The sequence below is a fragment of the Amphiprion ocellaris genome, chromosome 19, assembly GCF_022539595.1.
Source record: "Amphiprion ocellaris isolate individual 3 ecotype Okinawa chromosome 19, ASM2253959v1, whole genome shotgun sequence".
NCBI lineage: Eukaryota > Metazoa > Chordata > Actinopteri > Pomacentridae > Amphiprion > Amphiprion ocellaris.
Window position 1 is genome coordinate 20,178,770 of NC_072784.1, and position 18,189 is coordinate 20,196,958.

Below are 18,189 nucleotides of genomic sequence, written 5' to 3' on the forward strand. Positions count from 1 at the left end.
TTATTCGATCTCAGCAGTGAGCTGTCAAAACACGTTGTACTAATTTGATTTACTTTACCAATTCCATATTTGTCCCTGTCCCACGCTGTTCGACATGCACATTTCTTGATCCCACAAGTTATTAATCTGCAACACAGCAGTCCAGTTGCTTCCCAGCAGCCATTGTCCTGTTGAGACCCATCACAGAAACAGCCGGGGAACCGACAACATGCTGCGTCTCTGCAGATTCACCTTGACATCAGATCCTCTGTGGGATGTCTGCCCTTTCTTTCTGCATCCACACAGAACTTACCACAATTAGTGTAATTCCCTTTTATCTCATTTCCTGTTTGTGTGTTTGAAGGCATTTAACCAGCATTGTTGGCCACGATTAAAGACGTTTCTACGTGATCCACTGCATTTTTGTTCTTCTTTGTCCCATATTGGAATTTCTGCACCCTTCTTTTGCTTGTTTTTTGAATAAATCATCACAAACAAGTTTGCTGGGAGTCAGTACAAGAGTTAAGAGAAACTGACAGTGAGTGCTCTGAATCAGTGGTGCTGCAATGTCAAACCACAACGAAAACATTAAAAGAAGTCATAACTAAACGTCCAAAAATGCTGAAAGATATGCTTCCATGTCCCAGCGGACCCAGTGTGTGCGATTTTGTGATTGTTGTTCAACAGTTTCTCATGGAGATGTGCCCTCTCAGAATTCCCAACAGCTTGTTTTGATTGAGTTTGCACTGGTTAAGATGCGGTCCCCTCCTGAGTGAACTTCCTCAGAACAAGAAATATTGATTGTTGGTATTTCACAAACTGCTTAAAAGCTCCCTGCGGCTTTGCTCTGCAGCGTGGGTCCTCTGTGAGCAGAGCCAAAGTGACCCGGCGAGGGTTAACATGAGCAGCACAGTGTTCCCTCCTCCTGACGCTGACGAAGCGCTCACACATACTTGCACACACTTTCTCTGCTGAGGCCGGCAGAGAGACTAGCGGAGAGGGCGAGCCAGCTGTCGCTCGCTCAGAGCCGGGTCTTTTTCTCTCCCTGACTCCCGTGTTCTCCACTGGCCTCATCACTCCATGGGACTCCAGATCTGGCCGCCAAGCCAACCACCACTGTCCTCTATGGCCTGCCTTGATGTGGAGACCCCTTCCATCTGCAGGGGTAAATTCAAATCAGGTGCTTTTTCTTTCTCTTTTCTGCCTTGATGGTTGTATTTCTGTCATATTAACATCAGCTTTAGTGTGAACTCAAGTTTTTGTACTCTTGTTAATGTGTCCTGATTCTGGCAGCAGCGGTTAAAGTGGTGGCTGAAGTAATGCAGACACAACAGGAAATGACAGTAAAGCTCATCACCATGATTCAAGCCAAGCATCACTATTACACAAGACTTGTGAAGTTTTGAAGCAGAAAAATTGACATTAGTAAGGAGATCTTGTCAGTTTAAATTGCTTGTGTTCATACTGACATTATCTGTTGGAACAATGTTATGGTTTTTTTGTCACATGACATAAGCATGACTTCACTTCTCTACTGTGTGTACACACAGTCAACATCATTCAAATGATGTGCAACAGTCAAATATGCTGCTGATCAAGATTCTGATCAGTATTAACATATTTCTAATCTTCCTTGTTTGCATTCATCAAAAGCAAATTCCTTTTATTAGACCAAGCCCTGGGAAATAAAACAGAGCCAGGTTGTTACTGGCTCCATAGTAGATTTTTTTATTATTATGTGTTGAGGAAAATATTTGCCTATCTCTGACATTTATGAGGCATCTAAGGTACATCCTGAGAAAAGTCAGAGTGCACAACATTGTACTTTATTATAGAGTAATAAGATGAATCAGACCTTTCAATTAGGGCCATAATGCAAGATATGAATGTGAAACATTAAAGATCTATGTCACTAATGACTAAAAATAGCTCTTTCTAAGTAAATCTACACCACTTTGCAACCACAGAGGTTAAGTACACGCCCACTCATGGGGAAGGAAACAAATGTGTTTTCTCATCCGGCTTTATGTTAGCCTGTTAATAATACTACAAAGCTTAAATTTAGTCAGTTATATAGTGATAGTATTAATATTGCTATATGAAAATGAAAAAAAATCTGTATTATATGTTCTCAGTAACTGTATGACAATCATGTATTTGATGATGCTGAAGCCTTGCTGATGAATTTGCTGCTTCATTGGGGATAAAATTAGCAAACATAAATTTTCATGAAAAAAAAACAGTTTGATAGTGCAAAACAGCTGTTTCCCTGTTTGCACTGACCAACTGTGTAAATGTTACTGCAGTTTCTGTTGACTTAAAAAAGCGCACGTTGATTTGGTCCCTAATTCTTTGTACAATATCACACAAAGTCTTTGGGGAACTGAATTCAGATCGACTTTGAGCACCACATGAAAGCAGGAAAGAAACATCCAGCTTCATCAACTGCTACACGTGCAAGTGACATTTTTGACAAAACCAATATTTTCTGTTTATTCGTGGTTAAGTCTGTCTCTACATAGATGATCTGTTTGGAGCCTTTGGTATTTATAATAGCAAAGTCAACATACCCCAGTGTCAGCTTGTTTCTAAACTAAATTCTGCTCTTTTTTTCTGGCTACACCAGCTTTTATTTGAACTATTTCCTTTAAAAAAAAGAAAAAAAACAAGGAAAAAAATTCTAATAAAATAAAAGGTTTGATGGGGGACCTCCGGGCATGATGTGCTGAGAACAACATGGGTCTGAGATTAGAGATTACATCAGCAGACAAGGATTTCAGTAGAGCCCCCTCTGTTTCTCCACAACCTCTGTTTACGCTTTGCTGGTGAGCAGGAGTGCAGAGCCAGTTTGCATCACTGAGAGGTTAGCCAGGGTTCAGGTTCCAACACAAGATGACACAAAGTGATGAGGAGGACCCCAGGCATGAGCTTGTACCCCCATAGTGATGCTCAAATGAAAGCCTGCATTCTCTGCTGCTACAGGAAGGCGGCTTTTGATGTTATTGATATGTAGCGCTCATAAATGTTCTTGCTCGTGGCATTCTTTGCTTTGGATATGAGTATCGAGACAAACCAGTGGACCTTTCTTTTCCAATCTCCTGGTATGATCTGTCTCCGTCTGACTGTAACCCCCCATGGTTTGTAATAGGAAACACAGCAGGCGGAGCAGGCACACTGTGTTCTCTGTCCCCGGAGTTGATGGGCTTGCTTTGAGAGCAGACTCCCACCCTTTTCGCCTCAGCTCTTGCCGCTTCCCTTACCCACCCGTGCGAGCCCACGAACGTCCCCTTCGGCTCTGCTCACAACCAGAGATCCCACCCCCTTAACTACCCCCAAAATTTCATGGTTCCCAGGCCTTGTTCTCACAGCTGCCCGGTTTATTTTTGCTAGAGTGACTCACAGAGGCCTGTTCAGACGCAGCGCCTTTCCCAGGAGAGTTGAGCAGGTCTGCGTTGTGTGTGTGTGTGTGTGTGTGTGTGTGTGTTTGTGTGCGAGTGGAGCCGTTTCCCTCGAGCCCCTGAGCAGATCTAGTTAAGCCGGCTTCACTTCACTACGGCGGGTGACGATAAGGGCCTCATGCACCTCACACGGCCGCCTCAGTCATCACCATCACCCATCACCTTCTACGTTTTTTTCTGCGCTGAGCTGTGTTATTCTACTGAAACAACATGTCCACGCTCACTTGTTTATAAATGTTTAAACCAGGGTCTTACTGCAGTTTATATTCTTGGGAAAATAACACAGAGGACCATCCAAGTACTCTATATGGGCCTGGCATGCAAGACTCAACAATTTCTGCTGGAAGATCTTTGATGTTCCACGGTAACATAACTGGTCACTGCTTATCCATGCAGAGCAAGATTACATTTTCAAAACAATTTATCAAATAGACATGACTCACTTGACTCTCTGTGGTTTTAAAGTCCAGTTTTGCTCGTTATCATGACTCCAGCCCTAACATTTGTGTCCTGTTCTGTACTTACTTTGTTTCCTCAGTGCATTTGCAACTCACACAGAGAGATAGTCCCTCTCTTTGGGACTGTTGGAGTGTAACTGTTGTACAACGTGCGGTGCGCTTAACAGCCCCAGCTCAAACCATACAGGAAGTGAATAGAATGTCTGTGGTGGTGAACAGGCTTTGCTGTTGAGTCTTTGGGGCAGCGTATTGATTGGGAAATAATAAGTACTTTGTTTCATTTGAAGTTCTACAGGTTTTAAAGGCAGGGATGGTTGTTTGGCGACTCAGTGGAGTTTTAAATAGTCAAATTTGAACTCTGACCTCTGTGTTTGTTTTCTCTCATAGTCCTCCAGCTGTGTCTGCAGCAGAGGAGAACCCGTGAACAGCTTGTGGAGCAAGGTATCATGCCACGTGAGTATTGATATCACAATTACAACTAATATTCATCCATATTTGGGTTTTAGGGTTTTTGTCTTTCCTTTAATGTTATATTGCATTTTTTGTGCACCAAAAAGCTCTGCAAACTTACAAACTCTCCCACAGAAAACACCACCACACACCCCTATCTGCCTGAAATGCCTTGTTTGAAGTCCAGTCTTTTCCTCTGTTACTTATTTACATCATCACGTAACACATTTGCATAATGCCTGCCTAGTGGTTGGTTTGGTCTAAAACAAAGAATGATCTGCCTTTTCTTAGTCTGCCATCACTGCTTCTGCTATGGGTACATCCCTATGGGGACATCTGAGGTTACTCTCTGCTATCAACGTTGCTTCTCTTTTGTCAGATCATCTGCCCAATCACTGTAAACTGGCCTTTTTTGGGGGGACTTAAAGAGACTGAAGTAAAAACATGGTACAGATGGAGGGTGAATGAGGTGCTGCAGCATTGTACAATGTGAGAAAAATAATGTCTATTTTGAACATTAAAGCATGCAAACACATTCTAGTAGACCTCCAGAATAAAATTACAAGTCTGTAAATGTGCATAATATGGGGTCTTTAAAAATGTTGCTCCGTGAGTCACGAGAATAGGAACATTTTAAGAATTTTTTTCTCTCATTGGTGCAGCTGAATTCTCTGAACCCCAAAATGTGTTTGAAGGGCATTTTAAAATACTCAACTAGCATCATTTATCAGACCCATAAACTGTGAAAACAGAAAGCCAGCCCTTGAATGAATCATCTATGTAGTGCAGTTCTGTCAGGAGAATTAACCGAAGCTAAATATAAAATTGTGATATGTCATCAAAATCACTTCATTCTACATGTCTTTTTTTAAACTGCCAAAAACAAACAATCTTCAGTATCTAGATTCTGTGAAAAAGAAATAACTCTGCACTCCTCAATGCAACCACCAAAGCACTTGGGACTCAGCTGTGAGTCATGTGACATAAACCCACAGACTTTTTGGTTGAACTAGGCTGAACTGCAGGCTGTGTTTACACAAAGCAGATAGGAGACAAGTCTGGAAACAAATTAAAATGACTAGAGACTGCTTGGGGTTTTTAAAATTCACAACACGTCAACTTTACATATTTGGTTCCTATGATCCAACTATTCAATGACCATTAATGTTACTTTGCATTTGCTAGATATGTAAATAAGCAAATGTTGACATTATTCAATGTAGTTTCAACTAAAATTCCAAGTTTAGATAAAATTCTGAATGCAGAACATGTACTTGTATTTAGTATTTTTACTGTGTGGTATTGCTATTTCTGTTGAATGATTTGAGTACGACTTCTACAACAGGTCAAGAGCTTTTGCTTCAAAAACATTGCATTTACAATCATTTACGGCCTTATAATAGAAGAGCTGTTTTATAGAACAATGTCAGTGACTTAATTGCAATATCTGTACTTGAATCATTCTTGTGCTCATGTTTATAGTTGCATCATTATATTTAGAAACAAAACTTGATTCAAGGATTTAACACAGATCAGCAGCACATTGGTGCCAAACCTGAAAGTACTAGCTCCTCTTTATTACCAACCACATCCAGCCTTTGATGTGGAGCAGTCTCAGTCCCTGCGTTACCTTCCTTGGGTGAGCATTGTGTTAAAGAGTGCAGTCGACAAAAGACAACCTGAAACCGACAGAATCCTGCTGTTAGCTGGAAAGGTAGAAAAAGAGAAGGACATCCCTCCTCCTCTTTGTCCTGTTATGTCCTGAGAAGCCTCCTGCAGTCAGGTTTTCAGCTCCTCTCTGGCTCCACAAAGCCACATGAGTCAGCGACTGGGCCTTCAGAGGAGGTCAGTCACCCCCTCTGCGGCCTGGCCGAGCGTAGCCTGCACACAAACCTCCCGGGCCATTCTCCGCTACAGCACTCTGCCGCCCCTACACTTATAGGCTTATGATAGGCATGCAGTGAGGTTTAGGTGACGAACAGGAATGTTTTGCTTCGCTCCACTGACACACTCCTCACAGCGGCCTCCTGGCCAGCGTGTCCTTAAAGCAAACAATGCTCATCATAGCGGAGGTGACTAGTCGGTGAGCCAGACCTGGGCTAAAGCAGGATGACTTTATTCTGAGAGATCAAAGACTAACTCCCAAAATCTCTTTGTTTGAGTCAGTAAAGCTGACACTTCCTGTTGGACTCTCATGAGCTCCTGCTTAATAATGTCACATTCAAGCAGACCAACAAAGACAAAAACAGGAAAATAATGTTATGAAACATGGATTATCCTTCGCTTGAGTTCATGTGGAAAGTGGTTGTTGCCATTTCCAGCATAACTGCAGCACAAATGCTGTAATTAAGCTCATCATTTGCATGTGTATGTTTATGTTAAAAGACATAAATGATGCAACAAAGACATGTCTCATCTCATTCCTTTTGTGCTTCGATCCAGTGTATTCTGTTTGCAACTACTGTTGTCTACATTTGGAGTGTATAAATACTGTGTGTTATTAATTAAAAATGCATGTCGTGTTATGTCAAAAAGCATGATTGCCTCCATCTTGTACTTTTGATGCACCAACTTATGAGAGGTCTTGGGTTCAAATCCCAGACAAGCCCCCATTTTGTTATAACCGAGCTGGCTAAATGAAAGGAAGCTAACAAAGAAAACAGCCAGATGGATGCTGTTTAACCAAAGTTGATCATATTTTTTTATTAGATGGAAGGTAAACACAAACTGAACAGTAAGCTGGGTTGCAGCATAACTTGAAATGTATTCCTAAATGGCTTAATTACAACAACTATGCACAGTAGAACTACTGTGTATCTGGCAGTATTCTATTTGTTCTTTTGGAGCTCACTCTTATCAATAAGTGCTAAAGATGCTTTATCATAGCATCATAAACAAACAAAGGTTGGCCTTTTAACAAAGAGAAAGAAGGAAACAGGATGTAAAAGCAGTAAATTTTAAAATATAAGGAGCACTTTTTGTGTTCATGGACGTTGATGGATTTATCTTCTCACAGCTCTGAAAACACCCGCTGCCTTTCATGAAAAGATTCGCAGCCTGGAGAGAGCCAGGGTAAGACAGCCACTACAGTCATCAACCCTGCACCATCCATCTAATTGATGTTTAAAGAATATATGAATGAAAGTTTTCTATTGTTCTTTATCAGACTGGGAACTTCTTAAAACACAAACTCTGCAGCCGACCTCAACGTTCTGAACTGGTCCGTATGCATATCCTACAAGGTAAGCATCTTCCTGTGTGTTCCAGTTGGGTAATGCTGTCTAGAGTGATAAGAGAGATGAATAAGCTGCCTGTTCGTCTTTCTGCACTTATTATTGCCTGTTTGTTTTACAGTATGATAACCACATAAATTTCTTTGAGGTTGAGTGACTTTTGTGAGGTCTGGCTGGGTCTGCTGTGACTCATCGCCACCAGTCAGTTGAGAGACCAAGTGATGCTGGCCAGATCGTAGATGAAGATCCTCTTTGTGTTTATCAGAGACGCAGGCAGAGCCGTTATTGCAAGCCACACAGATGAAACTGAAGAGGGCCAGACTGGCGGATGATCTCAATGAAAAAATCGCCCAGCGGCCTGGACCCATGGAGCTGGTGGAGAAGAACATCCTACCTGTTGACACAGGTGTTCCAGAGGTCACCAATGGTAGATACTTAGCATTATACATCAGTTCATTGTTTACAGAGACAGCCTGAGAGTGAAAATGGCAACAATGGGGCATGTCAGCCACATTTGTATCCATTATTAATATGATTGCACCTTTTGAGGTGAGAAAGTTTAATCAGTTTGATGTAGATTAAATTATACCAACAGTCTTTGACCTTTTGACCTTTCCAGAATTATTGATAATTTGTACCAATATTATTCTGTGTTGACTGTTCAATTTTTAGTTTGTTGGTTTGGTCCATTCTGAAATTTCTCAGAAACTGCTTAATAGAGGTTAGAACAGATGGAGTGAACAGATGACATCAACAGTCTCAGCTGTGCACTGTGTTTAGTGTTAATTAGCAAATGTTGGCATGCTAAGACGCTAAGCTAAGATGGTAAACTTACTAAATCGAACAAAAATATAACCACAGCAGGTCAAATTTTCTTAAATTCTATCCACTCTTGCTAACATAAAAGGATGAGTATTTGCTGTTCCTACACACTGTATCTCTACAGCAGTATGGATGTCATGAAACTACACTCTAAATTGTGGAATGTTGTCCTGCTCTTCCTGAAGGGCTTGGCAAAATTCAGTGACATTTTGGGGGGCACGATCTCATCATTCATACACGCATTCATCCAGAGCATCATGTGGCAGATAGATGGTCACACCATGCTGATTGAAATGACTTCTGAGATGACAAATGGTGGAGTTGTGGACTTCCTGGCTACGGCACTAACTTACATGCCAGCATCCAGCACACCAACGGCACGTTCTCGTCTTTCCCCTGTCATCCGTGGCATCGTGTCATTTGAATGAAGCTGCAGTTTAAACTGGCCACTGGTCAAAGGAGTGTGTGTGTAGCTGGTCACATTATCTGATTATTGTCCTTCAAAACCACACCTGACTATGCTGTGGATTAACTCAGTGGTCAAGAATTTGCCACTAGACGAACAGATGAAAGTCAGAAAATAAGACCATTTGCATGCTGTATTTATATTTTAGTTCATATTACACATGCAGCCTCACAGTGCCTTTTACATGGCTGTAGACTCATATTTCCTTGTCTTCACTGTAGTTAATGACCATCAAAGTGTTTTTAGTTGTCCTTGAAATAATTACTAACCAATTGCCTTTTTTTGTTGCTTTTTTGCTGCTGGCCCCGCAGGTGATAATACAGACAGCTCTAAGTCACCAGTTGTCCCTGATGTGTACGACTTCGATGAAGACAGCAGTGATGCTTTGTCCCCACAACTTCCTGCCAGTCAGCAATCTCCCAGCTCCACCTTGGCCTCTCCACGGGAGTCTGGAGGCACTGAAGCCGCTTCTAATTCCTCAAACTTACACACTCCCATACAGGTACACCCTGAATCATAAAACATGACAAACTAGGCTTGTGGACGAGACAAATGAAGCCGCCTTACAACTCTTATGCTATGAAACTTAGATTTTTTCATATTACCTACGTGTGATTAGTTCATTTTTACATAGAAAGGCATCATTTAGTTGCTTAATTTGAGTTTATTTACTGTATGCACACAACTGTGTAGCAATGGATTAATCATAATTTGTTGACATTTTCTGTATATCAAGCTGTTTTTGCTATATTACTCCATCTGCAGTGCTGTTTTTTTTTCTTTATTTGCATGGGATGATATTTAACAGGCGTAGCAGCTTTGTTGTTTGTACTGAACAGATCATGTGATTACTCTCTCTCTTTGTTTTTTATAGCGCTCCCCACCACTGAAGTCTCAATCTGCATCAGATTTAGTCAATCTTGTTTCTTCTGGTGAGCAACAGAGCAAACAACAAGCAGCTGTCACCACTGTTGTCCCCAGTGTTACACCAGGGCCAGTTCTTGCGAAGGTGAGCCACAAGCTGTAAGGAGTTGAGATGCTTTTTTAAAGATGCGTTCACTCAGTTTTTATCCAGCTATTATGATACTGACCTCTGATACTGAGCTCTCTGTCTCTCTGCTTTATTGTCTGTGTATTTTGTTTGTTTCCTTTGGCCTTGTGATGAGAGATTTGATGTCAGAGTCTGTGTTTTGTCATACTGAAAGTCACATCCGTTTAGTAAAACATGGGTCAAAGAACAACAGCCATTTCACACATGCAAGCGCTTAAATCTGTGCCAGCAACAATTTGTCTTCAATAAGGGTCCAATTACAGGCTGACCTTCCTCATTCAGGCTGTGCAAATTCTAAGCCAAAAATCAAAGAGCAGGAGTGTAGCAATAACTCTTGCATTTATCATAATTCAATTATCCTCCTAGCATAAGATGAACTTTCCCTCCCTTGGAATATGATAGGGGAATGAGTTTGACAAATTGGAGGCTGTGTGCTTTTCTAACCCAGCCTGAGTTTCTGGTTTCATAGCTGGAACCTGCCCCCCTCTCATGGCAAGCCATTTTCATGTGTACTATATCCTGTAATTGCAGGTGGTAAAACAATAAGGGTCACATTTCCACTACCCGTTTCCTCATCCTGCTGTTCTCCTCGAGTGTCAGAACAATGTTCCACCTTAATGCGTAAAGCTATAAAAACACAGCATTAGTTCCAAGCCTTGAAGTGTTGGTGCTGGCAGTGCAAACTGTATTCCCCCATTAAACTGGACTGAGATCAGTCTTGGGGATTAAATGTCCTTCAGATGGTCTTGTCCAGTTTTTACATGCCCCTTTCTTTGCGTTGTGTTCTGCAGCAAAGCTTGGTCAAGCTCCCGGCCGATAAAAGCCGCAGCAAAAAGAGCAAAGAGCCCAAGCCACGTGTGAAAAAGCTGAAGTATCATCAGTATATTCCGCCGGATCAGAAGCAAGACCTCAGTGAAGTGCAGATGGACTCTGCTTATGCCCGTCTCCTGCAACAGCAGCAGCAGTTCCTGCAGCTCCAGATCCTAAGTCAGCAACAGCAGCAGTATAACTACCAGGCCGTCCTACCTGCCACACTCAAGTATGGCTCTATTTAGCTGCACAAACCTTCTTTAATCTGACCACCTTGATGTGCAAATCTGACTTCTTTCCATTTATATTTCAGTATTGATTTTCAGTAAACCTAAGCAAAAGTTCACATATTGTTTTACAAAAAGTTTGCTGCCCTGTCTGTTTACCACAGCTGCTTTTTGTCTCAATTATTTTGCGTTTCCTGCCTACAAGTTCCTCCACAGAAGCTGCTGATTGTGAAAAATGGATAACAGATCCTCTGTCTCATCTATACTCCCTTTTCTTCCTGTCTTATTACAACAGACTGACAACTGAGGTACAAACCAGCTGTTCCGGCATGAGTGGAAATGCTGCGTCTGCCCTTGTGCAGCTGCATCACCCTCAGACGAACCGCAAGCCGGATCACTTACCAGCTAATCTGGATGAGATGAAGGTGACACATTGCAGCCTGCACTCAGTCTGACTGTGTTCATCAGAGGGATGAACAAGCAACAGTTTGAGCTGTGTCTTAAAATCTGTTATCTTTACAGGTAGCTGAGCTGAAAATGGAACTAAAACTCAGATCCTTGCCTGTTTCTGGGACTAAGACAGATCTGATAGAGAGGCTAAAGCTGTATCATGAGAACTCTAACATCCAGACTGCTGCTGCCATGGAGACAACAGCCTCACAGCCTGATAAGATAAAGTTAACGCCGCCTGTGTCTCCTATCGCTTCCAAGGTGTCCAATCTGGGAATAGATGACAGTAGCATGACAGACAGTCCACCAAAGCTGCTTTCAGATACTCCAACTCATGCTGCTCCCTGCATTAGCTCCCCACAGAGAGCACAGCATGACGAGCATCCCACAGAGACGAAGTCCCATGAGAGGGACTCTGAAAAGGACAAACGTCTGCATGAAAAGGAGCGTCAGATTGAGGAGTTGATGAGGAAACTGGAGCACGAGCAGAGGCTGGTGGAGGAGCTGAAGATGCAACTGGAGGTTGAGAAGAGGAGTCAGCAGGGAGATTCTCCACCTCAGCTCAGTCCTCTGGTTCCCATCCAGGTGAAAGAGGAAAGCAGAACCCCCACAAACTGCTCAGTGTCCTGTAGCTCTCCTAGCCGGCCAGTGTTGGTCAAACAGGAGGAGTCTGCAGATCACGTCAACTGTCCAAGTCAGTTCATCATCGGTCACCAGACCATCACACAGCCTGAAACCCTGCAGTCTGTCCAGGCTGGAGGTCAGATCCTCCTGCCTGCATCCATTCCTGCCTCAGCAGTCGCTATCCAGCTCCCTGCCAAAGGCATCAAATTACACACTACTGTTAGCAGCACAGCTCCAGGCCTCATCCAGACCTCTGGAAAGGTGCCACAGAAAATAGAGGCCTCAACAGCATTACAACAGCAATGCAGCTCTCAAACCCAGCCACTGACAAAGGTAAGAAAACACTCCACTGCTTGCACAGACTACCTTGGTCTGTCTCCTTATTAGTCATCACCATCAGCTGCGATTTTGTGATAGTTTTGGATTCCTTGTACAAGCTTGAATAGTATGCAATCACCCATACGTGAAATGTGTGCACCTGAAATCATAAATTTTTCTCTCTGCACAGTAACTACAAGTAAGTTGTACAGCACACGTGCTGCCATGTTTTCAGTGGCACTGCCTAATATATCACATCTAACAACCAGTTACGCACTACCATGGGTAATGCATCTTCCCTGTTGTCACAGTAATAACAGGCCTGGGCTGAGTGGTGAAACCTTTTCCTACTCACATCAAAAGAAGGCCTGTGGAAACATGGGTTAGTGGAGCAGGTGCTGAGTGAGAGCTGACCATGGTGCCCTCACTGCCCTCTGTCGTCCCTCTGCTTTGAGCCCAACATGCAGCCAGAATTAGTAACAGCAACCGCAGGTCGACGCACAGCACTCAGGAGTTACACTACATAGTACTGTGCTGTCACAGCACTCTAAAAAATTATGTGTAGACTCAGTGAGAAGAAAAAGAATGCAGTTTGTGTCAATTATTTTTGAGTTAATACATCTTCAAATGAAATTCTGTTCACTTAACAAACTACATTGAGTTAAGAGAATTAGCTTTTCCTCTACAATCAAAGTTTTTTTTTATGAACACTTACTTAATGACTTATTAAATAATTACTCGGCCAAGGAACGTGGCAGATATGTGTGACGATCGCCGTACATTTGTCCATCTGTTTGTCTGTCTGTTAACAACATTACTCTAAAACGGACTAACAGATTTGGATGAAATTTTCAGGGAAGGTCAGAAATGACACAAGACCCAAGTGATTAGACTTTGGCAGTGGTGCAGCTTATAATCTGGATCCACAGATTTGTGAAAGATTTCTGTATCATCGCGAAACAGCGGCACTGTAACTATGACAACAAGTGAGCACTACATCAGCTGCCTGCTGACGATCACTTGATTGCGTTCCTGCTAGAAATCGACCGGTGCTGACTCATCAGGATTAATCCATCAGATATCATACAATGACTGAGCAGCCTTGTCAGAGTACTGCACTTTCTGAGTGATTTTCTCGTTACTCATGTGATTCAAGTCGCTCCACAATATTTAACTAGATTTAAAAGCCCTCTCTGGCTGACCAGATTTGTCGAATTAAACTTTATTATTCTTATCCAGTAGTTTGCTAAACTGAAGGCTAGGATGACCAACTTTTACTGCTAGATGAAACTAACATTAGCTGTGTCCAATAGTACAACACATTCCATCAACTATATTGACAAGTTTAGTCTAAACTCTGTTCATGAGTCCACTGTTGGTCACAAAGTGATTCAAATATTCCCAAATCCGTTGCTTTAGTGAAATGCATTTGGCAAAGAGTCACTTTGAAATGTCCTATGTGTCATAATTGTTCAGCCTCAAACACACAGTTTCAACCATTTGTTATTGTCAAGGCAAGTTGGCATAAGAGATGGGATTTGAACTCCTAAATGCAAGGTGAAGAAAGAATAAGTTATCAGGTTAAATTCATTCAGTTACTACAACTTGAATTCAGTTATAGGTCAACTAATGCAGACATCTGAGTTGAAATTGCAAACATTAATAAGTTGATGCGATTATTATCATTATTATGTCAACCAAACACATCAGAATTATTCTTGCGACTTATAAGGTTTATCTAAATCAGTAAGTTAGATTTTTTTTTCTTGCAGTTATGCATTTATTTAAGTTGGGAACAAGTCCCTTGATTTGCTTTTAGGGTTGATGTGGGAAATAGTGTGATGCTTCAGCAAAACAGACCCCAAAGCTATTCATTTTCAGGTATCTTTGTGTAAAAGCCAGTCTTTCATTAGGTTTCCGCATCTTAGTGCCACTGATCGCACTGATGCCTTCATGTCTGTCTAAATCTTTTCTACAGACATGGAGGATGGAAACCACATCACAAGGATTACTTAACACATTTCCAGTGAATGGTTGTGCTGCAGGAGCCTCTTCTTGCCAAGCTGTCCCCAAAGCTCCTACAAACAAGGTAGAAGATGATCCCAAACTCCCTTTTGCTTACTCATTCTTTTTTCCTGTAAACTACTTTGGAATTACTATTTTAAAAGTGCTGATCCCTGGTTTACATATTTGCATAGTTTCAACATTGCGTTTTAACGATGGCTTGTCAGATGTATCCTGTTTTTCATTTTATGTGAGGGACTGTTGTATTTTCCTTTTAAACAGCCTCCCTGTTCCAGCCAGTCCCCTTTGATCCTGCAGCAGCCAAAATTCACAAACCATGTGTCAAAATGTAAAGACCCGCCCCGCTATGAGGACGCAGTTAAACAGACACGCAGCATGTCAACAGCTGTGCAGGTAAAAAAATCAAAAACAACTCAAAGTGTATCCTTTAAAATGTGACTGTCGGGCATTTAATGCTCTTTAATTGCTCTGCAGGGTCCCAGTGCAGCTAGCCAACAGATGGACGACTTGTTTGATGTGCTGATCGAGAGCGGTGGTGAGAATTATTGGACTTATTTTGGCACTGGACATTTAGAAGACAAAGCACATGCTCATGTTAAGCACTTGTTTTTTCAGAGATCTCCCCTTTCATCAGACACGATCCTCCCAGCCTGGACAAGCCTCTCCCTGTGACAGCCAGTGTAACCACCCTTCCCATCAACACAGCTCTATCCCGCCCTCCACCTTTGGTCCAAGTGGCCCAGCAGCCGGCTGCACCTCTCAGCCCCTCGTCGGGTTTGGCTTCGGCCCTGACCTCCGACTCCCAGCTGGAAACCCTCCTGGATGGCACGCTAGATGCCGTGCCGCGGAAACTGAAGCTGATGGAGGAGTTGCATTCAGCTGTCGTCGCCATGGAGGTGGACTTCAATGAAAACACGCCGCCCTCTGCCCTGAACCTGCACAGCACCAACATGGACAACATGGACTGGCTGGACCTCACTCTGTCTGTGCCAGCAGAGGGAGTTAACCCTTTGGATGTGTCAATGCCAGTGGGTGTCTTCTCCTCTGACTTCCTGGACTCTCATGAACTGCACTTGAACTGGGACTGAGTGATGTCAAGGTGAATTCTTACATCAATCGGGCCATTTCAGAAAAAAAATAAATAATTTTTAATGCAAGATTGCCTTTTTTTCCATGTGACGATAAGAGCTGAGGATGTTTGAGCAGCTCTCTTCTGCTTTTTTTGGCTGGATATATCAACTCAGTAACCATCTAATCATGCAGTGGCAGTTTAGAAGTTGCTGAATTGCTTCCTTTGAGGTCTTTAGACCCTCTGATTGTATGGAGAGACCGATAAAGTGGGACTGGTACTGGCAGTCTGAGATAAAAGTGGAAGTAGCTTTCAAGATTTCCATCTCAACTTGTGCCACTGATTTCTTATCAGTCTGTTCTCATGTTATTGATTTCTCTTTGTCCCCTGATCTCAGTGAATGTAAAGCTTTGCAATCGTGTTCGTGGTGTGAGCAGAAAAGTGTCCAAATCCTGCTTCCAGAACTAATGGACAAACAGTGCATGTAGCTGAGGGCTGTTCTGTGGTTTACTCCACCCTGTCTTGGAATGATTATCACTGTCTAAACAGATTGTAAACATACAACAGCCACATTTCGAGTGTGTTTGCGGATTGGAAAGCAGAAGTCCGATGTTTAACTGAATTAGGAGTATTAGTAGTGCCTGAGATGAGGCCACCATTGAGTCAAAGCAGCACTGACGAAACCAGCCTCAGTATTTATTACAAATTAATTCAGTTGACATTGTTTCATCTCTTAATCATTTCTGTAACTTCTTGCACTGTGCAGACCAGCCAAATGTAGAGAAAAACCTCACTTACAGTAATGGACAAATAGTCACATAATGTGCAGTATTTAATGTTGTTCACTGCTTTGAAGTCTAGCATCACCAGACTGTTGGGGTCGGTTTCAGTTTAACTTTGGTAGTTTATTCAGCACATGTACACATTACATGATGTCAGTGCTCAGCATTAGAAAGTAGCAACATACATACAGACACAACCTAGACAGAAGTAAGGATATTTATTGGTATGATCTGCCACTGATTTCTGTTTCATCATCATTTCATGCTCAGTAGGCTCAATGCATTACAGTCAGATTGTATTTCAGTGACATCTGCTGGCCACATCTGATCCGAATCAGCAAACAGTCTTTGGTTTGACTGCTTTTCTTTTTCTAGCAAAAAAAGAGAAAGGAAAAAAAGAACTTTCTAGTGTGAAGGGAATGATGCTCAAACCCCACAGCATGGTGGGTGTGTTTGAGCATAAAGGTCAATGCAGAGATGCTGATATTTCTGTTTTTAATTTTTAGGGATTCACTGTCTGTCTCTGGAACCAGCTCACCTGAATGTTGAAGGAACAGTTCTGAAAATTAATTGATTTATTTTTTTCCTATCAGTACATTAGTGCCTCAAATGACACTTTTTAAAGGGGTTGCGTGCTGGAATGAGAAATGTTTTGTCTTTACTATACTAGTATAACTCAACACCAAATTATTTTTTTTTTAAAATTGCATAGTTTGTATGCCATATGTTTTACACATTGTGTATTTATGTTACCTTTTATACAAATGTAACAGTCGTTTTTGTAAATACAGAGACTGTCTGAGACTTCACAGTCTGTCTACAAGCATTGCCGCGTACCCTTTACTGCCTATCAATTAAAAAATACGCTATACAAGGAAAGCCTGTCATTTTTTGTTCAAAATAACAGCCCATCACATTTAGAAATCTGAATAGAAACTTCAAATAGCTCAACAGCGCAATATGTTTCTCACAAATGTATTTTTTTAGTTCAGGTAAATTTTTCTGTTAATGTACGGATATGTCCTAAAAATCTACATTCAGAGTCAATCTGTGCTTCGTGTTTGACAACCTCCCCCCTCAGCAACTGATACTCAGTACACGCTGCATCGTGAATGGTGAAAATTAACAGATGAGCTCTGCAAGAGTCTCATACCGCTCAAAGACTACATCACCAGCAACTGGAAGTCCAACGTCTCCTCAGTCTGAGCTTCAATATTTCACTGCCTGCTTTTTTCTCAGAGCTTTTTAAGCGTTTTTATTGACGTGCTGCACTTTGGACACTTGTGTGTGATGGACTTGAAGCTGTCGACGCAGAAGGGAATGAGGCAACAACCAGCAACGCAGCTGCAAAAGAAGGAACAGGAAGACAATAAAATGACAGCAAGCCTGCAACTGCAACACCGGCTGCACAAACAGAAACAGGCCCAACAAGGTCTGATTATATTCTCATGCAAATATTTGGGCAGCCACCTGAGAAGAGGGTTTCATACCCAATCAAAGCTGTCATTAAACACGCCAGCCAGGTCAGGCTGCTCACAGAGGTGAAAGTTTCTGTCATGATGAACTGCCGACACTCTGGGCACTGCGTCCTGCATGGATGTGGTGGAAGGTTATCCACGTCCAGAATCACTGCAGGGGCTGTGAAGAAGAAGACAAAATACACCTCAAATAAAAATCAAAATTGTAATCTGTGCCATTAAAGAAAAATGCAGGTGAATGGGAACAAAAATCTAGTATCATTTAGGATTAGATCTGAAAAATAATTAGTTTATGAGATGATCAATGCAAAAAAAACCCTCAAAAAACAGTCTAAGCAGCCTCTGCATTCTGTTCGATTACACCAACAATGGTGATCTTTATGGCACAGTTGCTGAGTTCAAGACAAATTTCCCCAAGTGGGACAATAAAGTATATTGTATTGTATCTTGTGAAGGGCTTGCTAATAAATCTCTTCTGTGTTGCTATTT

General features: G+C 42.0%; 1 protein-coding gene across 2 annotated transcripts; it reads left to right on the forward strand.

Annotated features, from left to right (window-relative positions):
- The first annotated feature begins 945 nt into the window (after positions 1 to 945).
- Positions 946 to 17,026, forward strand: mrtfbb (myocardin related transcription factor Bb). 2 transcript variants are annotated; one of them, XM_023290536.3, is made up of 14 exons: positions 946 to 1,159; positions 4,283 to 4,348; positions 7,362 to 7,417; positions 7,512 to 7,587; positions 7,844 to 8,005; positions 9,178 to 9,368; positions 9,741 to 9,875; positions 10,709 to 10,956; positions 11,250 to 11,379; positions 11,477 to 12,361; positions 14,325 to 14,435; positions 14,633 to 14,764; positions 14,846 to 14,906; positions 14,987 to 17,026. In XM_023290536.3, the coding sequence occupies exons 1-14, from the start codon at positions 1,060 to 1,062 to the stop codon at positions 15,457 to 15,459; spliced, it is 2,826 nt and encodes a 941-aa protein (XP_023146304.2). In that variant the 5' UTR covers positions 946 to 1,059; the 3' UTR covers positions 15,460 to 17,026. The 2 variants fall into 2 exon arrangements, with proteins under 2 accessions (XP_023146304.2, XP_023146305.2); XM_023290537.3 differs by having other exon boundaries at positions 946 to 1,144.
- The last annotated feature ends 1,163 nt before the right edge of the window (positions 17,027 to 18,189 follow it).

What these genes read in the sequence shown, in the direction of transcription:
- mrtfbb (XM_023290536.3), top strand. Translation starts at nt 1,060, where the DNA reads ATGGGACTCCAGATCTGGCCGCCAAGCCAACCACCACTGTCCTCTATG. An exon ending in AAACCCAGCCACTGACAAAG is followed by an intron (nt 12,362 to 14,324) that starts GTAAGAAAACAC and finishes TCTTTTCTACAG; the next exon opens with ACATGGAGGATGGAAACCAC. An exon ending in CCAAAGCTCCTACAAACAAG is followed by an intron (nt 14,436 to 14,632) that starts GTAGAAGATGAT and finishes CCTTTTAAACAG; the next exon opens with CCTCCCTGTTCCAGCCAGTC.